The 18,083-nt window shown below is 45.0% G+C and overlaps 2 protein-coding genes across 3 annotated transcripts in view; one reads left to right on the top strand and one right to left on the bottom strand.

Moving 5' to 3' along the window:
- Nucleotides 1-316: 316 nt before the first annotated feature.
- Nucleotides 317-10,244, bottom strand: INA (internexin neuronal intermediate filament protein alpha). Its single transcript, XM_081104640.1, has 3 exons — nt 9,080-10,244; nt 3,010-3,134; nt 317-2,243 (listed from the first exon to the last, which is right to left on the bottom strand). Exons 1-3 carry the CDS (start codon nt 10,142-10,144, stop codon nt 1,928-1,930), a joined length of 1,506 nt encoding a protein of 501 aa, XP_080960766.1. The 5' UTR covers nt 10,145-10,244; the 3' UTR covers nt 317-1,927.
- Nucleotides 9,738-18,083, top strand: part of NT5C2 (5'-nucleotidase, cytosolic II) — a 143,857-nt gene continuing 135,511 nt past the window's right edge. For both annotated transcript variants that reach the window (XM_081104633.1, XM_081104632.1), the window contains exon 1: nt 9,738-10,201. In XM_081104633.1, coding sequence (XP_080960759.1) covers nt 10,143-10,201 — 59 coding nt within the window. In that variant the 5' untranslated portion in view covers nt 9,738-10,142. The remainder of the gene's footprint in view (nt 10,202-18,083) is intronic.

Here is an 18,083-nt window from a genome sequence, read left to right as displayed (position 1 = left end):
TCACCAAGCTAAGCTAATTAAATCATTATCCAGGCACAGAATGCAGTGTCTTTCGTCATTGGATTTCCCCACTCCCTGCCATTAACTGTTCACTCAGTGCATCATGTGTGGCAGACCAGACAGTCTGAAGCAAATGCAGACTAGAGAGCCCCAAGGCTGTGGCAGGGAAACAAACTCACTGTGGAAGCACGGAACAGAGAGCAGACCATTTCTGAATTTTCTCGGGGGAGCAGTTGTCTCACTGAACCAAACAATGCTTTTCTCAGTTGAAGCAGCAGAAACCACAGAACACAAGTTATGTTGGTGGAACTCATGAGACACTTAATTCTTATTTTATTAATGTTTTACAGTAAGTGTGGGGAATAAAGCCAGGGATGGAGTAAGGGAAAGGAAGAAAAGTATCTTTCAAGTTCCTTGAACTATGGAAGCATGTGCTAGGATAAGAAAGTTCAGTAAAAGCATCACGTCCTTATCTTAATGCAGATGTGTGAGAGAGACACAGCAACTCTTTAGCTCTGGTGAAGTGACTGCTGGCAGAGAACAAATCCTGCGTCGAACTTGGCACACGTGGAATGCAGCTGCTACACAGTTGGGCAGATGAAAATTGAGGCTCCAAAATCTACTTCCTAGCATGTGAGTAGGAGCATGTGCGCCCCTCCTCTGGTCTGGGTGTCTCTTCCTCTCCAGCAGGGGAGAGACCACCAACGATGCAGCAGTGGGAAAACTGCTGGGCAAGACTCTCTTAGAAAAGAGATTTATTTATTTATTTATTTGCTGGTGGTGTTGATTGACCAGAAGTGACTTCTTTTGCTTTGGGGCAGTAGCACTGTGTCCTGCTGATAACATAATCTACACTTAGCACTTTTAAAAAGGCAGAGGAAAGTGAAAACAAAGCCTTTTAGGACCTAGACGAGTAGGAAGGGGAATATATGGATTCTAAGGCTAAGGGCATGAAACAATTAACTCTATATCACCACAAACAAACTGACACAGATAAATGAGACCTTCACTTTTTCCATTCATACAAATACTCACCTCTTCTAGCTTATGTTACTAAATCTAAGGTCAGCTTAATCACAGCTTATGGCAACTATTACTGTGTTTCTAACATTAAGGTGAAAAGCTACATTCTTAATCAAGTAGGGTGTTTTTTTCCCTCTCCTAATTAAATGGGTTTGTTAAGCTGAAAAGCCTAAAATCTACAAAGTTTTCATTATTTTATTTGTTGGAGGCAACCCTTAACACTTACCACTGCCATTTTTATTTTAACCTACAGAATTGGAAGGATAGGAAATGGGCAGGGTGAAGTCATTACATGAATCACAGAAATGGTCAACATGCATCATATTTTACCCATTCCGCAAAGAGAGCTAAAGGGGGTACGTTCTTTTGAGAAAAAGCTAAATGGAATTGAGGTGGGTGGGAGGAAAAGTGTCCATCAAACAAACACCTATCATTTGTGAAACGGTTCTATTGGGGTGGTGGGGTGTGGACCATTCGTTTATCTTTGGCAGTGATCTTATATTTTAGGTATCTAGAGTGAGATGATATAGCTGGGCAATGGCTAGTTATAATGAGTGAGATAGGTTTTAATTTTAAATCACAGCAAAAGATGATGATCACAGATTTAGCACCTGAGTTTGTACTTCCTCTGTACCTGAATCATCTATCACTGTAAAGCCTGTGCTTTAGGTGAGAAAGCTGTGTTCTTAGATAACTCCTCTGTGATGGCTGTAGGGCCGTGGTTTGCTCCAATCTAAGAGGTGGTTTCCTTATTAGAGAATGTAGGTATTCAATGCTAACTATGAGACTGAAGCCTTGAAGACATTTTATAGTGATGACAGGTGTTTTGGTTCAGGAATAGGCTGTTAACAAGTCAAATGCATATTATCCCCTCTTAAGCATTAACTCTTTTTAAGCAACAGAATTATATCTTTTGGCTTGAAATGGTGCTTTCTTCTATATTTGATTTCTCGGTTTTCTTAGTAGATATTACGGTCTCCTCCAATATTTCTTCAAAACTTTCCCCTATCTGGGAGGTTTTCTTAGAGGTGACCTTAGACGCCTCCTCCTCCTCACCCTCCTCCTCTTTCTTAAGAGACAGCCCAGTGGATGAGACTTTGGAGGTAGTAGAACTGAGGATTCTAGGCGGGAGCAGATAACCTGGATTGGGAAGTGGATTGAGCCCTAAAATGCTTGACCCACTGGTGCTAAAACGTGTCTCTTCGCCTTCCAGCAATTTCCTGTAAATCGAACAGAGAGAAAAAAAAATCTTAGGAGGCTAACTTGCAACTTTAAAAAACAAACAAAACTTAGCCCTGCAGGTCATACTTATATTGAAAAAATTCTAAAAGAAAAAGGAAAGAAAAATTCCATAAGATTTTGTGGTTTATTCATGAGATTGAGACCAATAGATACTGAACTCCACGTCTCAAAGACTTGAGGTTATCTATCACATGCATGCACGCACACACACACATCTTCCGCACCCGCTGTGTTTACAGCACTGCCAAAGGGTAACCTATCCTATTCACTAACATATTAACAAAGGGAAAACTTACAGTTCCCCTTGGCCTCATCACACCTATTTTTGGCACTTAGAGTCTACAAAGCTCTCTAGAGAAAAGTAATTTTCTTAATTAATACCATAAGTGCAATAGGAATAAGGAGGTGAGAAGTCCACAGAGGAGGAAAGAACTGCCTAATTCAGTCTGAACTTGAGATCTGTACAGGAGTACAAATGGAGTGGAACCAGGAACATCAAAGACCAGTGAATGAACCTGTTTCAGATCCCAGATTTTTCTCAGGCCAGCCTAAATGGCATCACAAAAGAGTGGCCCCAAAACCTTGTTTTTCGTAACTAATAGTTTTTATCATCCTTTCTTTAAAATCAGTGCTATCTTTCCTCATCCTCTCTCACCCATAAGAAACAGGAAAGACCAGAACCACTTATTTGGGTAATGCCGCCCCAGGTGACTGCATTTGCTCGGAGCGTGCCCTTTGATGTACCTGTAAGCTGCTATCTCGATGTCAAGAGCCATTTTGACATTGAGCAAGTCCTGGTATTCCCGAAGGTGGCGTGCCATCTCACTCTTGGTGTTCCTCAGATCATTCTCCAGTTGCCCAATGCTGTCCTGAAAAGTGACATAGCCGACATATTTAGGTCAAAACCAGCAGAAATTCATTGAGATTCCCACAAGTCAAAGACACTCAACCGTGACTACACATTAAAACATCCAGAACTCTCTCCTCCCCATGCCCAGCCTAGATTGTGATTCATTTGTTCAGGGGTGTCACCTCCATTTTTTTTACCATGCATCCAAATCTCCCCATGGTTCTCAACTGAACACTAAGGAGATATATATATATATATATATTTAATACTTACCTGGGGGTATGTTTATTGATTTATTGATTTATTTTTAGAGAGAGAGAGAAAGGGAGAGGGAGAGGGAGGGAGGGAGAGAGAAAGAGAAAAATTGATGTAAGAGAGAAACATTAATTGGTTGCCTCCTGTATGCCCCCTAACCAGGGATTGAATCTACAACCTTTTTTGGTCTAGGGGAGGATGCTCCAACCAACTTTACCACTGGCCAGGTAGGAGATATTTTCTTTTTAAAATCTGCTTACCATCCCTCCCTTGCTTGTACTTGCTGTTAACTAACTCACTAACTCATTTGTTGGATGTCCTTGCCATAACCCAAAGCCTCAGGTTAGGAGCTTACTAGTAGATTCAGAAAATTCCACTGTGGAAAGTGCAGAGAAGACAGCGGGTCTTCTCTGCCTCCATTCGTGTTGCTGGTTTCCTGGAGGTCTGCTACTCAATCACTTCACTGAAAGCACTTCATGCCACAAATACGGAGGAAGCAGGAATACTCCATGGAATTTTTTTTTATCCACATGGCAGACTGAAATGATATATTTTTTTTTTTTAAAAAAAGGAACTTCTCTATGTCATAGTTTTGCTCCAAATTCTTCCAGGTGCAAACCCAGGCATAGAAGAAAAACAGTTTTACATCTGTCATTCTGGAGCAGCCAGAAGGACCTTTTGAAAACAATAGGTCCTATTTACCTGCTCAAAATCCTCCAATGCCTGTGGAGTAAGGTCCCAACTCCTCAACATGGCCTATACACTCCCCCGTACTCAGTGTGTTTCAGCTACCCTGGCCTTCTCTTTTGCTTCCTAGACTTAGCAAGGTGCCGTCCCAGGCCCTTGGGCTATTCCTCTGTTTGGAGTACTCTGGCGTGGGTCTTTACTTGGCCCACTCCCTGTCATCCAAGACTCAGTACAAATGTCCTCCACTCAGTCTTTCTGGCTTCCAACTTAAGTACTCTCCCCACACTTACCTCACATTCTCTTACCTCCAGCCCGGGCAGCTGTTAACCCATGAAAGAACACTGTGCAAATGAGAAAAAGGTACCTTCTGTGGGAGGACAAATTTTTAAAAAGCACCCTGGCTGGTATTGTTCAGTGGTTAGAGCAGGGGGGGTGGGCAAACTTTTTGACTCGAGGGCCACAATGGGTTCTTAAACTGGACCGGAGGGCCGGAACTAAAGCATGGATGGAGTGTTTGTGTGAACTAATATAAATTCGAAGTAAACATCATTACATAAAAGGGTACGGTCTTTTATTTCAATCATTTTATTCATTTCAAACGGGCCGCGGGCCGTAGTTTGCCCACGGCTGGGTTAGAGTGTTGACCTGTGCAGGATCCATCCCTGGCCCTGGTTGGGTCATATGTGGGAGGCAACTATGGGTTATGATAATGATCAATTATTTTTTTATAATTCTGTGATGTCTTTTATCTTTTAGGTCAACTGAGGTATACCAGACTGCTTATTCTATCCTAAATGACCCCAAAGAGCAGTGTTTGAATTAGTGTTTTCTTTGTTGGTTACTCATTGGTTTTCTTTGTTCTGAAAGAACTAATCTGCTGCTACTTCTCCTTGAAATGCCTGACTCCTGTAGTCCCTTCTCCTTCTCTATCATGTGGCAGACTCTAAATCCAAACAAAGTGTTCTAGAATTATGTCAAGTAAGAATGAACAGACTGAGGGCATCAGAGGGGTCAACTTCCTAATATATGATTTAGAAATAGATATTTTTTGACTCATTAGCAGGTCCTTTTTTTTAAAAAAAAGGTTTTGTTTCACAGCTGTGTTTTCTGAAAAAGAGGTTATTGGGGAGTTGAGTTCTAGATAGATGAGATTTCCTTGAACTTCTTTTTGTTGCACATTCCACATGTCTATTTCATGGATCAGAGTAGATAAAAAGCACCACTTTACACCTTTCAGAAGGAACTGTGCTGCCTGCTGATCACTGCTAGTCAAGGTCTCCTCTCTTTGTGTGCGCTCTTTGTTTCCCTACACCAGGCTGTCTTGCCTCGCCCTTCAAAAGCTCTGCCAAAGATGGCTTCCTGCTCGCGAAATCAGAGCAGAGCACTGCAGTGCACCCCTCCCCCAACCACACAGCTGCTGCTGGCTTAGCCTGGGGCAATGGGACAGAGGCACTTCCAGCTCCAGCTGGGGTCTCTCCTGGGAACGATAAAGCAGGTGCTGAGCATCTTCCTCGGGGCTGGAAGGATATGGGCTGGGAGTAAGAGAAAGAACTGGCTACCCTAGCATTTTCAGTGAAGAGGAGTGACAAACAGTGCTACAAATTTCACCACATTTAGGGGCCCTCAGCCAGATAACAGTAGTGAATGCAGCCATCCAGAATGACTACTATGCATAATAAATTTAGGTGGGGAGGAAGGATTTTTATATGTGATCCACCCATGTGCCTTGTTCTCCCTCCTGCCTTTGTTTTATCCCCACATTTGTTTTCTTTTTTTCCCCTACCATACTTTAAAATCTTGCATTATATGAGCTGGGAAATGTGCCTTAGGTTCTTGCACCCCAAAATCTATCTGAAGAACAACAGGATGCAGCATTTTTATTGAAAAACACTTATTCTTGGCCACACCCACTCAAACTACTGAATCCATATCATCAGGAGTGAGCTTAAGGATCTTTTTTTTAAGCCCTCTAGTGACCTTGGTATGTCAATGGGTTTAGGAAGCACTAGTTTCTATTTATTTTTGTAAAGGAGCTATCATGATGGCCCCAGTAATACAGTGGGGTAGAGAGGGGCAAGAACAAAACAAAACAAAGTGTATGGAAGAGTTACAGACTAAATAAATGTAGGTTTTTTTTCTTGAATTCTAAAATCAGGAATTGATCTATCAGGCTATAGATTTATATGCAGGCACTGCCACCCAAAATCTCCAAGGGACCGGCCCCTTCCTGCTATTTAATTAGGCTATATTCCAGTCTCATACTGGAGAGAAGAGGGCAGATTTGGCTGCTCTCCCTGGAGAGCATTAAATAATGGTGATCTTGATTGTTCAGCAAGGTCTTTCAAGGAAAGCTTTAGCTTTCCAAGACTGACCATAGTACAGGGCCAGGAGGCCCAGTACCCTTCAAAAATGTCCGCAGATATCTTTGGAAGAATGGGGGCTCTAATGGTGGTGAAGCAGCCATGCAGGAACCCGAACTGCCCTGTTGTAGAAATGAAGTCTTCAGCTAAAGAGGGTGACTGCATTTGGCTTTTGAAGACAAAAGCCATAGCTCTTTATCATTTCTCCTGTTGCCTGATTTGGACCTCTCATGCACCACTGTGTACTTACTATGTCACCTTGAATCATTCTTTATCTGTTCAAAATGTAATAAGCTTTCTCTCCTCAAATAAGCTGTCAGATCTCTGGGGCAGGGAAAGCAGGATTTTAATGGAGCCGTCCTCTGCCTCTAGTAGGGTGGCAAGCGTCAAAGGAAAAGGGGCCTAGGACTAATCGTTGAAGCAGAAGAAAGAGAACAGCCTCCCAGACTGCAGTGAAAGGGGCGGGGGGGAAGGGGTGAGAGGGCAAGAGAACAATGGCTGACTCTCACTGTGGGGAAGGGCGCTTTTCATCTTCATCAGCACGGCTGAGATTGTCAGAAGAGCCAGAGGATACCCCTGTGGCTTCAAGCCTTCAGGTTCTGCAGGTGAAGATGTCAGCCCCTCTTTAGCCTTAGGGCCCAAGGGGTAGGAAATAGCTTTCTGCCTCTGATATCCTCCACTCCATCAGCATGTCCACTGAGGCACTGAAAGCAAAAGTTGATGGGGGGCAACACCGCAGAGCTGCGGACATGCGCAGTTTCTGTGTTTTATTCTCTCCTGTAGATGATGTCTCCATGACCCTACTATTGTCTAACACTGAAAGCCTTTTAATGCAAACAAAACAAGCCAGACCATATTGTCATACCCTTTAGAACGCAGGAGCTGTAACAAGCAAGTAGAGGATGGCAAAGCCCAATTCAGATGGCAGTTTCGGGTAAGTTATCCTTTTTGTAGAAATATTGGGCTAGCCCTTCAGGAGATCACCTAGCTCATCTTTTGAGGCTTCTAGAAGAAAACACGAAGCTTCAATGAACTAAATGTGACTAATCCAGACCTTCCAGGGACTAGGCCACATAGTGAAAAGTTCAAGTTACAGATCTTGAAGTAGAATAGAAATCTTCACTGGAATAGTACTGTAATTGCAAACTAACAAGAACAAATGGTCCAAGCAAGCTTTCTTCCTTTATCAAAGAAAGTAATTTATAATGAACAACAAATATCTGCACACCAATAATTATTCTTTATCTCCAGACTGAAATCACACATTTGAGGTTTCACTCCCTTCTTGTATGTATTTTATTAATGTTCCCTAAACCCTATTATTTTAATCAAATGTAAACTTTGATCTTGGCTAGAATGAATTATTGCAAGTTTCTGAATTAGCTTCTACCCCACAGAGCTTTTATTGTACCTTGAATCTGAACAACACTATTTATATTATTTTCTAGACCTTCCTCCTGCCTCTGTGCCCTTGTGGTCATAAGCCCAGAATGTTTTATATAGAAAAACTGAAGATGCAGTGGTCTTTGGAGGAAAAGTGAGGAAAGAGCCAATCATAGGAGCTTAGAGGACAGGCAAAGATGAAAAATAAGTGACCTATAACAAAGATAGAACCAATCTCTTTGATTTATCACATTCACTTAGATTGGCAAACTGTTAAGAGAAAGGGCATTTTCAAGTGGGGACTCACTGTTCCTGAGCAGATTTAGTGGTTTTTATTAAGTGCTAAGCCATCCATGAAAGTGACTATTGATGCTGTCCACAGGGTGACTTTTGATTGCAGGTAGCCAAGACTGATGTGTTGGTGTTACAAAAGAAGAAAAAATCTAAGCAGTTAATTGCCTAGAGAGTCATAACTGGGACATGCGAGGGGGGAGACATTTCTGAGATGGGAAAGAATTCTATATCAGCACCGAGGACAGCGCCCCAACCATTTGCATTGGCTAACTGGTGTAAAGCTTTAAGAAGAAATACAATCGGTAGACAAGGGAATCGTGTGTGTGTGTGTGTGTGTGTGTGTGTGTGTGTGTGTGTGTGTGTTTTGTGTATATGTGTGTTGGGGGAGGGGTAAGAGCAAGGACAGGGCGGTTACACTAGCCTGACCACCCATCTCGTTGGTTCCCAATCTCTACTCCTTTGAGGATAAAAGTCAAGAAAATGGAGTAGAACCCTTTCCAGTTCAGTCCAGCATTCTTCCCCCAACCCTAGGGCAGACCATACTCTATAAATATCTATTCCAGGGCGCACAGAAAACCTTTCAGTCAATAAAAAGAAGGCAAAGAGCCAAGACAGCACCGTCAACCACGGAGCAGGTGGGACCCACCTCCGTTTGGGTGGGGAACTGTTCTTCCAGTCTTACGTGTGTTTATTCCCACTTGCTGACTGGGAGGCATAAGTTAGATTTTCGAAATCTGAAGAGAAGCTAAGGGCTTCTTTGTGAGAAGGGCCCGAGAAGGTATGTGAGAGGCAGGAGAAGGGGGCGTCCAGGCCCCTACAATTATCAGTGGAGAGCCCAGAGCTTTTTGTTTGCCAAGGCCTCTAGTCCAGGCTCTTTCCTCCCTCCCCTCCTCTCGATTCCTTGGGCCACCATTGTGCGGGGAAATCGCAGGGATGCGCAGGAGGGGACAGGGCGCCCCGCCCTCTCCAGCGCTCCAGCCCTTACCTGGTAGCTGGCCACTTCGGCACTGTGTCTCTCCTCCAGCTCCAGGATCTGCCTCTCCAGGGACTCATTGGCTCCGCGAAGGCCCTCGATCTCAATGGTGCGCGCCTGCAGCTGGCGCCGGTACTCGTGGATCTCCTCGCGGCTGGCCCGGATGGCCTCGGTGCTGCGCGCCGCCTGCTCGTTCAGGTTGGCGAACTTGGACTTGTACCACTCCTCGGCGGACTGCAGGTTTTTGGCAGCCAGGGACTCATACTGGGCGCGGATCTCCCTCAGCGCCGAACTCAGGTCTGGTTTGGCCACGGCCACATCCACCTCGGCCGCAGCCTGCGACGACGCCTGCAGCGTGGCCAGCAGCTCGGCCACCTCCTCGTCGTGCACCTGGCGCACGAAAGCCAGCTCATCCAGGAGCGACTCCACCTTCTTCTCCAGGTCCAGGCGGGCCAACGTGGCGCCGTCCACGTCGCGCTGCTGCGCCTTCAGGGCGCGCTCGGCGCCTTCGCGCCCGCGGCTCTCCTCCTCGCAGCGCGCCCGCAGCCGCTGCACCTCCTCCGCCAGCCCGTCGCGCTCCAGCAGGGCCTGAGCGCGGGCCGAGCTCGCCTCCTCCAGCTGCGCGCGCAGGTCGCGCAGCTCTCGCTGGAAGAGCTCGCCCACGCGCGACGGCTCGGCGTGGCGCTGCCGCAGCGCCGCCAGCTCGGTCTCCAGAGAGCGGTTCTGCGTCTCCAGCTGGTGCACCTTTTCGATGAACACGGCGAAGCGGTCGTTGAGGCCCTGCAGCTGCTCCTTCTCGTTGGTGCGGATGATCTTGTACTCGTTGGTGCGCGCGGCCGCCTGGCTCAGGTCCAGCCCATCGGACGCGGGAGGCCGGCGGTAGGCCAGGCCCAGACCGAGAGACGAGGCCGAGGAGCAGGCGGCGGAGGAGGCCACAGTGCAGCGGGTCAGCGACTGCGAGCGGTAGCTGCCCGCGCCGCCAGCCCCCGAGAGGCGCGAGGACAGGCGCGAGCTGTCTCCGAACACCTTGCGGTAGGAAGAGGGGCCGCACAGGTAGTGCTCCGAGCTGAAACTCATGGTGCCAGGACAGCGCCCCGAGCGCGACTGCGGCCGCAGATACAAAGGAGAGGAGAGGTGCGCGAGGCGGGGCGCGGCGGGGCGGTGTGCACCGGTTTTAAGGCGCGGGGGGTTGGGGCGGTGCGTTGGGGGCGGAGCTCTGCTCGGGGCCTGGCGGGGGGAGGGAAGCGGGGCAGCCGGATGGGGGGTGGGGGGGCGCTCCGCGATTACCGCAGCTGCGCGCGCGCCGCAGACCTAGGGCGCCGGGACGGGCATCTGCGTAGAAGCCGCCCCCTAGTCCGAGGGTCCCTCCCCACTGAAAGTCTGGTTTGGAAATGACTTGAGCGCCGGGGTGCCTACCAATTAACGACTGGGATTTGTCATCCGGACACCACACGGTTCTGTCGCCTCCCTTGGCCCTGTCCTAGGGTTTTCTGGGAGGTGTCCCGTAGGCCTGTTCCCCACCCGGAGCTCCGAGGGTAAGGCCCTCTTTTTCCAGTTAGAGTGGGACCCACAGGGCGAGGCTTTGTTCCCTCCCTCAGCTCGTTCGGGGTTCCCAAGGGAAAAGTGGGTCTGCGTCAGAGAACATCTCATCAGCGGTTCCTCTGCAGCCCCGGGACCGCAGGGGCCGGGAGGCTGCGGGAAAGCCTGCGACGCCCGCAGGGGTGGGGAGGGGGGGGGGTAAGAAGCGAGGTAGGTAAAGTGCGCGCGGGCCTGAGAGGAAAGAAACGGAGGAGAGAGCTAGGATGGCCAAAATGGACACAGCTGAGGCGCCCCTGCCATTTGTGTTTGTGCGCTCTGGCTTTCACCACAGTCCTCATCACTCTCCGTTAATTACGACCACCCTCTTATTTTCCTTTTACTTGACGCGTCTGGCCCGGTATGCATTTGAGATTTCAGTCTGTGTAAATCGTCATGTGGTTTGTGAGAACCTTTTCCTGTGGAGATTTCTCTTTGGACAAAAGAGGTCCCTGCAAACAGACTCCTAGGAGTGGGGAAGAGTGATGGTAACTGAAATGGCCTCCTTTACTATGCATTGGGGGACTCAAAGAAGGATCTGGAAAGATGAGGCTGGGAGGAGTCACTGTGGGGTCTGCATTATGTAATCCTATATAATAAAAGGCTAATATGCAAATCGACCAGTAGGCTGAACACTGGTTGCTATGATGCACATTGACCACCAGGGGGAAGATGCTCAACGCAGGAGCTTCCCCCTGGTCATCAGTGCACTCTCACAGGGGGAGCACCACTCAGCCAGAAGCCAGGCTCATGGCTGGAAAGCGCAGCAGTGGTGGCAGGAGCCTCTCCCAATTCCGCAGTGCTAAGGATGTCCCACGGGCCTAAGCCAGCAGTTGGACATCCCCTGAGGGCTCCCAGACTTTGAGAGGGTGCAGGCCGAGCTGAGGGACCCCTCCCCACCCCCCAGTGCACATGCACTGGCCTCTAGTAATGCTTATAATCTCTCTCAGGATGTGGCTATGACTTTGGAGAGAGAGTAGGAAGAACTGTTTAGTAGGTTCCAGAATTTCAGACTGAAGACATTTATTGATCTTGGGATATCAAGGAAGTAGCTCTAGGGTAAATTTTAGCTTCATGGGGGTGGGTGGAAGGTATTACCCGAGACAGACCACCAGAGAAAGGGGAAAGGGAGTTCTTTGAGACTTTGGAACATATTTCCTGGCTTTGTGCTTGGTCATAGATGGTCAGGCCTTTTGGCCTTTTCACATCCTGCCACCTGGTTCCTTATTACAGATCAAGGGACTCAATTCTCAGTGCTTTGGGCTCAGAAAGACCTCATGAGGTGAAGAATAGAAGAGTGCTCACACCCCTGAATAATATTCCTGGCTAGCCATTGTGCCAAGACTTTTGCATAGGTTTATCTCCTGACCATTCTTCAAGGTGGTCCTTACCTCTTTCTTACAGATAAGAAACCGAGACTCAGTTGCAGCATTCTGCATAAATTCACTAGTATCAAACATACATTCTTTCCTTACCACATAATTCTACTTCTTAGAGTAAGGAAATTCTTGAAGTCTCATTAATTTCCAAGTAACCAGCATAAGGCTAAGTGGGTTTCAGAAGAGTTTTGGCCAACAACAACATAGCAGACTGGTTTGTTATTGAAAGAACATTGGCTATAGGGTCAGAGGTGATGGGCTTAAATTGTGGCTTCTGCCACTTACTAAGCATGTGGAGATAATAGCACCTACCTCCTCAAGGTTATGAAAGATTTAGTTGATGCATGTAAAGGTGCGTTGTAAGCTGTAAAGTATAAGGGCCTACTGCCATCATTGTCTTCTTTCAAATAAAGGGGCACTGCTTCACATATACCATCAACAGGCTATGAGTTGGGTTTAGTGGTGAAATTACAGAAAATTATACACCACATCCTTGTACAGACTGCCCTTTGGGAGAGAGAATACAACCAACCTTGATTGATTGTGGTTCCAGGGGCCAGTGTGAGTGTGGCTCACTGTTGTCCCACTCCAATGTGGAAACAACCACAGGTAATTAGGAGATCTTACTTCTGGGCTATATTTCAATCTCATTTCAACCTTGTTATTCAGGACCACTAAAAAATCAGCAAAATGCCATGGCTGAAGTTTCACTTTTCTTTCCCCTTCCATCCACCAATAGAAGCAGTGCTCCAAAGGCAAAACACACATAGAACAGAAGAAAGAATAGAAAAGACCCAAATGATCCAACGAAGAGGTAGTGGACTGGACAATCTAGAGTGGGCTGCAGTTTGCATTTGCTGAACAGTTTTCTGAGATTCCCAACTGAGATTCCCCCAGGGGACTTATACCTCCCCTTTCTTGGCAACCCACCCCACGGCCCAAGATGTTTGGCTTTAATAAAAGCTGTACGACAGAGAAGTGATCTTGGCAGAGCCTCAGACCACAAGTCTTCCAGCTGGCCAGGTTTCCTGAGGGATTGCCCTGTCTTCATCTTCCTCTGATGTCAGACTTGGGCACTGCAGACACATTGGTGTGTCATTCCCAGGTTCTCCCTCATACCACATCCTCGGTGGCCTCTCTGTGGCATTTTGCAGTGCTCACCACTCTCCTTTGTTTCAAGGATTCCATTTTCAGCCGTCTGCTTCTCTCTCTCTCTCTCTCTCTCTCTCTCTCTCTCTCTCTCTCTCTCTCATCAATAGAAACATATTCTTGAGGATTAAAAAAAATAACCTCAAATGTTATGTATTGTGTGTAACATTTTAGAAATGACAAAATTATAGTGATATCAGTGGTTAATGGGTTAGGTTGTGGAGAGGATGTGACTATAAAGGAGTAATAAAGAGGTTTTCTTTTTGTGGTGATGAACAGTTCTGTTCATAGCCACATTTTTATCTATACCTGTGATAAAAATTCATGGAACGAGAAAGAATGAGAGCAAGATAAACTGAGAAACCTAGTGCAATCTAAATTCAAATAGGGTCTGTAGTTGAATTCATTTGTTGTATCAGTGTCATTTTGATAATATATTATGGTTATGTAAGATGTTATCATGGAGAGCAAGCTGGGTGAATGGTACCTGAGAACTTTGTACTATTTTTGCAACTTATTGTGAGTCTTAAACTATTTCAAAGTATGAAATAATTCTTTGAAAAAATATATGTGTTTATACAATTTTTATATCTGTATATAAATAGTCAAATGTTCTTTGGAGGCACATGCTGAAGTATTTTGAGTTGCAATATCATGATTTATATAACTTTCTCTCAGATGTTTTGGCAAAAACAGTGTACACACATAGAGGGGAGATAAAGCAAATGTGGGAAAAGTTAACAGTGAATATAGATGTTTTTCTTTGTCTTGTAACCTTTCTCTATGTTTAAATTTTTTTATTAAGTTAGAAGAAATTATTAATACATAGGCAGATAGATAAATAGGTAAAGTAAGCCAAAAAGAAAGTATCACCCAAATCTGGGATTGAACCAATGACCTTCAGTCTAACACCCTCCTAACTTCGGCTAATTATGAAGCCTCTCTCCCCTCCCTCCTGCCCAACAATAGGAAAATCCTGCTTGTTCTGGAGTAACAGAATAAGGTCAGAATTCACACTCTATTGTGAGTATTTCAAATATGACTCGAAGTCCTCAGTGTTACCATAGTCATCAAAGGAACATTTACTGGTTCCTGGCTACATGCCAGCTTCTGGAATTACCATAATGAATATAGATAGAAATGATTTAAAACTTTTACTTTCTCAGATTAATTTATTTTTTTATAAATGTGGAATCATATGCATTTTATATACAGTTTTTGGACTTCCTTTTTTCACTTTGTAAATTGTAGCCATTTCCCCACATTTGTAAGATAGATCTATTTACTTACCTTTACAATTTAGTATAGTGTTCAGTTGTATGGATGTGCTATAATTTGTTAAATCAACCTCTTGTTGGACTTTGTGTTATTTCTAGTTTTTACCTATGAAAAATATCCTAGCCCTGGCCAGTGTGGCTCAGTTGATTGAGAGTCTTCCTGAACACCAAGAGGTATTGGGTTTGATTCCCTGTCAGGGTACTTGCCCATGTTGCGGACTTGATCCCCAGTTGGAGTGTGTGCAGAAGGCAGCTCATCAATGTTTCTCTCGCTCTAAAATCAATAAAAACATACTTAAAAAATAAAAATACCCTGCCCTAGTTGGTTTGGTTCAGTGGATAGAGTGTCAGCCTGTGGACTAAAGGGTCCCAGGTTCGATTCTGGTCGAGGGCACATGCCTGGGTTGCGGGCTTGATCCCCAGTTGGGGGGGGGGGGAGGCATACAGGAAGCAGCCAATCAATGATTCTCTCTCATCACTGATGTTTCTGTCTCTTCCTCCCCCTTCCTCTCTGAAATCAATAAAAATATATTTAAAAAAATAAAATACCCTAAATTAAAAAAACCCACATTACTTGAGTGAAATCCAGAGTTTAATCTCTGCTTTAGTCAAACAACCAACATTTATTGAACACCTACCTGTGTTTGATGTTGTTTGTGTCAATTTATGTGAGATGAGACATGGTCACTACCCCTTGAAGAGTTATGGCTAACCTGAGGTTCTAACTTAAGGACCACCATAAGGCAGTATAGTATGTATTTGACTGCACACCATATATGCTAAATACTCAGCGGGAATCCCTCCTCCCCCTGTTATGTGACAGGTTTTAGGTCACTTACTTTTTTTGCCAAGTTTTTTTACCCCCCACTAAAAGATGCTTGCATGAACATATCATTAAGGCAGGTGGGGAGGATCATGCTCCAAACTTTCTGGAAAAGGGGGGATATATTTTAAAAAGACACACGAAAGACCATGATATCAAGCTAAGTCATACTCCTATTTGTCCTTTGTCCATAAAAATTAAACTATTTCTGCCGAAACCGGTTTGGCTCAGTGGATAGAGCATCGGCCTGCGGACTGAAGGGTCCCGGGTTCGATTCCGGTCAAGGGCATGTACCTGGGTTGCGGGCACTTCCCCATTGGGGGATGTGCAGGAGGCAGCTGATCGATGTTTCTCTCTCATCGATGTTTCTGACTCTCTATCCCTCTCCCTTCCTCTCTGTAAAAAATCAATAAAATATATTTAAAAAAAAAATTAAACTATTTCTACCTACATAGAAGAGAAACAGTTATGAATCCTTTGGTATGGCTCAGCTGATGGTGACACATCAGTGTTTGTGGTTGTAGTTTCACAAGTTTGTGTTTACGGAGTGTAGTATTGTGTTGTTTGATGCATAACCATTTCTCCCCTTTCACTTGTTCCATATTTTTTCTTAGGGCATTTGGGGTTTATTGAGGACCATTCCTATTTAAAAGTAAAATCAAAACAAAGGTACTATGTTTTGGCCTTAACATTCCATCTGTGATTAAGTCTATCCAGAAGGCTCTGTGTATCTGTGTGCCTCTCTCTCTCTCTCTCTCTCTCTCTCTCTCTCTCTCTCTCTCTCTCTCCATGCCTTTAGCCTTCCCAGAATTATCTCTTCACCTCTTCACTCACCTCTCCTAAATCGAGTTCAGAGGTTAGGCTGAACTGGAGTTGCCAGGGCTCTGGGAGTAGGAGAAACAGGAAGGCGTGCCTAGTCAGTCACATTTCAGCACCTTGGACAGCTCCCCGGCTTTCCTAGAGTAGGTGTTGCTTTTTCGTCATCACAGAATGTCTTTTTTTGTGGCGTCTAAACAGCAGATTTTTGCTGATGCTCAGAGAAAGGATTCCAGTCAGCAAATATTTCAGGATTATTAACTGCCTGGCTTTGGGAGACAAAGAGCTTAGAGGGCTCCCTTTCCCCCAGCATTGCTTGCACTTACATGTCTACCAGTGCCTAAAAAAATCCTTCAGTTCAACTCAGCAAACTTATGTGGGTCAAGCTTTTCCCTCCATGGAAAGAGAGCTGCCTAAATACAGATACACGCTGAAAAAGGGAGCAAAGGGACTCCAGTTTGAGTGAGGAAATAATATCTTCTAAGGGGTGGTCTCCATGGGGACTAGAGGAGAGAGCACCAGAGCATTGGGGGCCCACAAGGGCCAGGAGAGGGAATGACAGGATGAAGTGGAGAAGAGAAGCATTCAGGGAAGTCTGGGGTCTCTGAAGGCAGACGTGGTGAGCTTTGCATTGTTCACACCTGAGCACACAGACAAAGGAGAAGCCTCATACTTCCCTAAAATGAGACTTTTCCAAATCTCCTCTTCCATATACACATAGCAAGAGTCATTGGACTCATTTTTGAAAGATATTTATGTGATTCAATATACTTTGTCTTCTTTGTTCCTCACAACAAACAGGGTTTTATTATCTCCATTTTCCAAATGAATAATCAGAGAGGCTGGGTAACTTGCCTAAAGTATCACAGCTACAAAATGGCAGAGCTGGGTCTCGAACCCTGTTCCTCTGACGCCAAGCTGGTGTCTTTTTCCATCATACTGTGTCCCTAATAGGGTCTTTGTGTGTGTGGTAAAATATATATAACATGATTTTTACTATTTTAACCATTTTAAAGTATACAATTCAACTTCATTAAGTATATTCAAAATGTTGTGTAACCATCATCACTATTTATTTCTAAAACTTTTGTGTCATCCCAAAAAGAAACTTTTTATACATTAGTAACTCCCAAGGCCCCCAGCCCCCAGTAATATCTATGTTCTGTCTGATTTTGACAATTCTAGATACCTCATGTAAGTGGAATTATACACTGTTTATTCTTTTGTGTCTGGCTTATTTTCTTTAGCATAATGTTTTCAAGGGTCATCTATGTTGTAGTATTCATTTAGAACTTAATTTTTTTATATAGCCTTTGGGGTCTTGTGGTTACAAAGGCCACCATAAATAATGAGGGGTTATTGTAAGCAACCTTGTAAAATTAAGGAAGACAGAAATCTCAGCCACATGGCTAGATGTTCAGAAATAGCCATATGGCTGGACTTATTGAAACGTAAATACAGTTTGGAATCCAATCAGCACAGCTTTAGGAACTAAAATATCTCCTTGCCCCTTTTGTGGCAGGAATTTGCTGTTTTCTGATAGTCATTTTGCCAACTTAGTGATATTTTGCTTTCACAGCTCCTGTATGGCCTGGCACTACCAACCACCTACCTCTTTTTCTATCAAAAGCAACTCTCAGGCTTTTGCTCACTCCATATTTCTATAATTTCAATGATATGCTATCCTTTTTCTCTTTGTACCCTTTATCTCCTACACCCACTATCAACTGACAGACTCTCTCCAAAATTCAGCTTCTATTTTCTGGTTGGCCTGGTTAGTTGCAGTCATCTTATACCTTACCACCTCATAAGCCACCTGCATAATTAGAAATCAGTTGCCCTTTATTCAAGTGTCTTCCTCTGCTCTGATCAGTGGTGGCCAGGGTGACAAGTCACATGCTATTGAATATGGCTCTTAGTGGGAAAGACCTGCCTATCTTGGGAGGAGGCTGGGGGCACGGTAGGCAGGCACCCAGAGAAGCATTGACTTCAATCCT

Source organism: Myotis nattereri (genome assembly GCF_964212035.1).
Source record: "Myotis nattereri genome assembly, chromosome: 13".
NCBI classification, from domain to species: Eukaryota; Metazoa; Chordata; class Mammalia; order Chiroptera; family Vespertilionidae; genus Myotis; species Myotis nattereri.
Note: the sequence above shows the minus strand (reverse complement) of the source record. Positions and strands in the feature narration are given on the sequence as shown.

Excerpts from the sequence above, each read along its gene's own strand:
- INA (XM_081104640.1), bottom strand. The coding sequence starts at position 10,144 with ATGAGTTTCAGCTCGGAGCACTACCTGTGCGGCCCCTCTTCCTACCGC. Across the intron at positions 3,135-9,079 it reads CCGAAGTGGCCAGCTACCAG|GACAGCATTGGGCAACTGGA; the intron begins GTAAGGGCTGGA and ends GTCACTTTTCAG. Across the intron at positions 2,244-3,009 it reads ATCGAGATAGCAGCTTACAG|GAAATTGCTGGAAGGCGAAG; the intron begins GTACATCAAAGG and ends TTCGATTTACAG.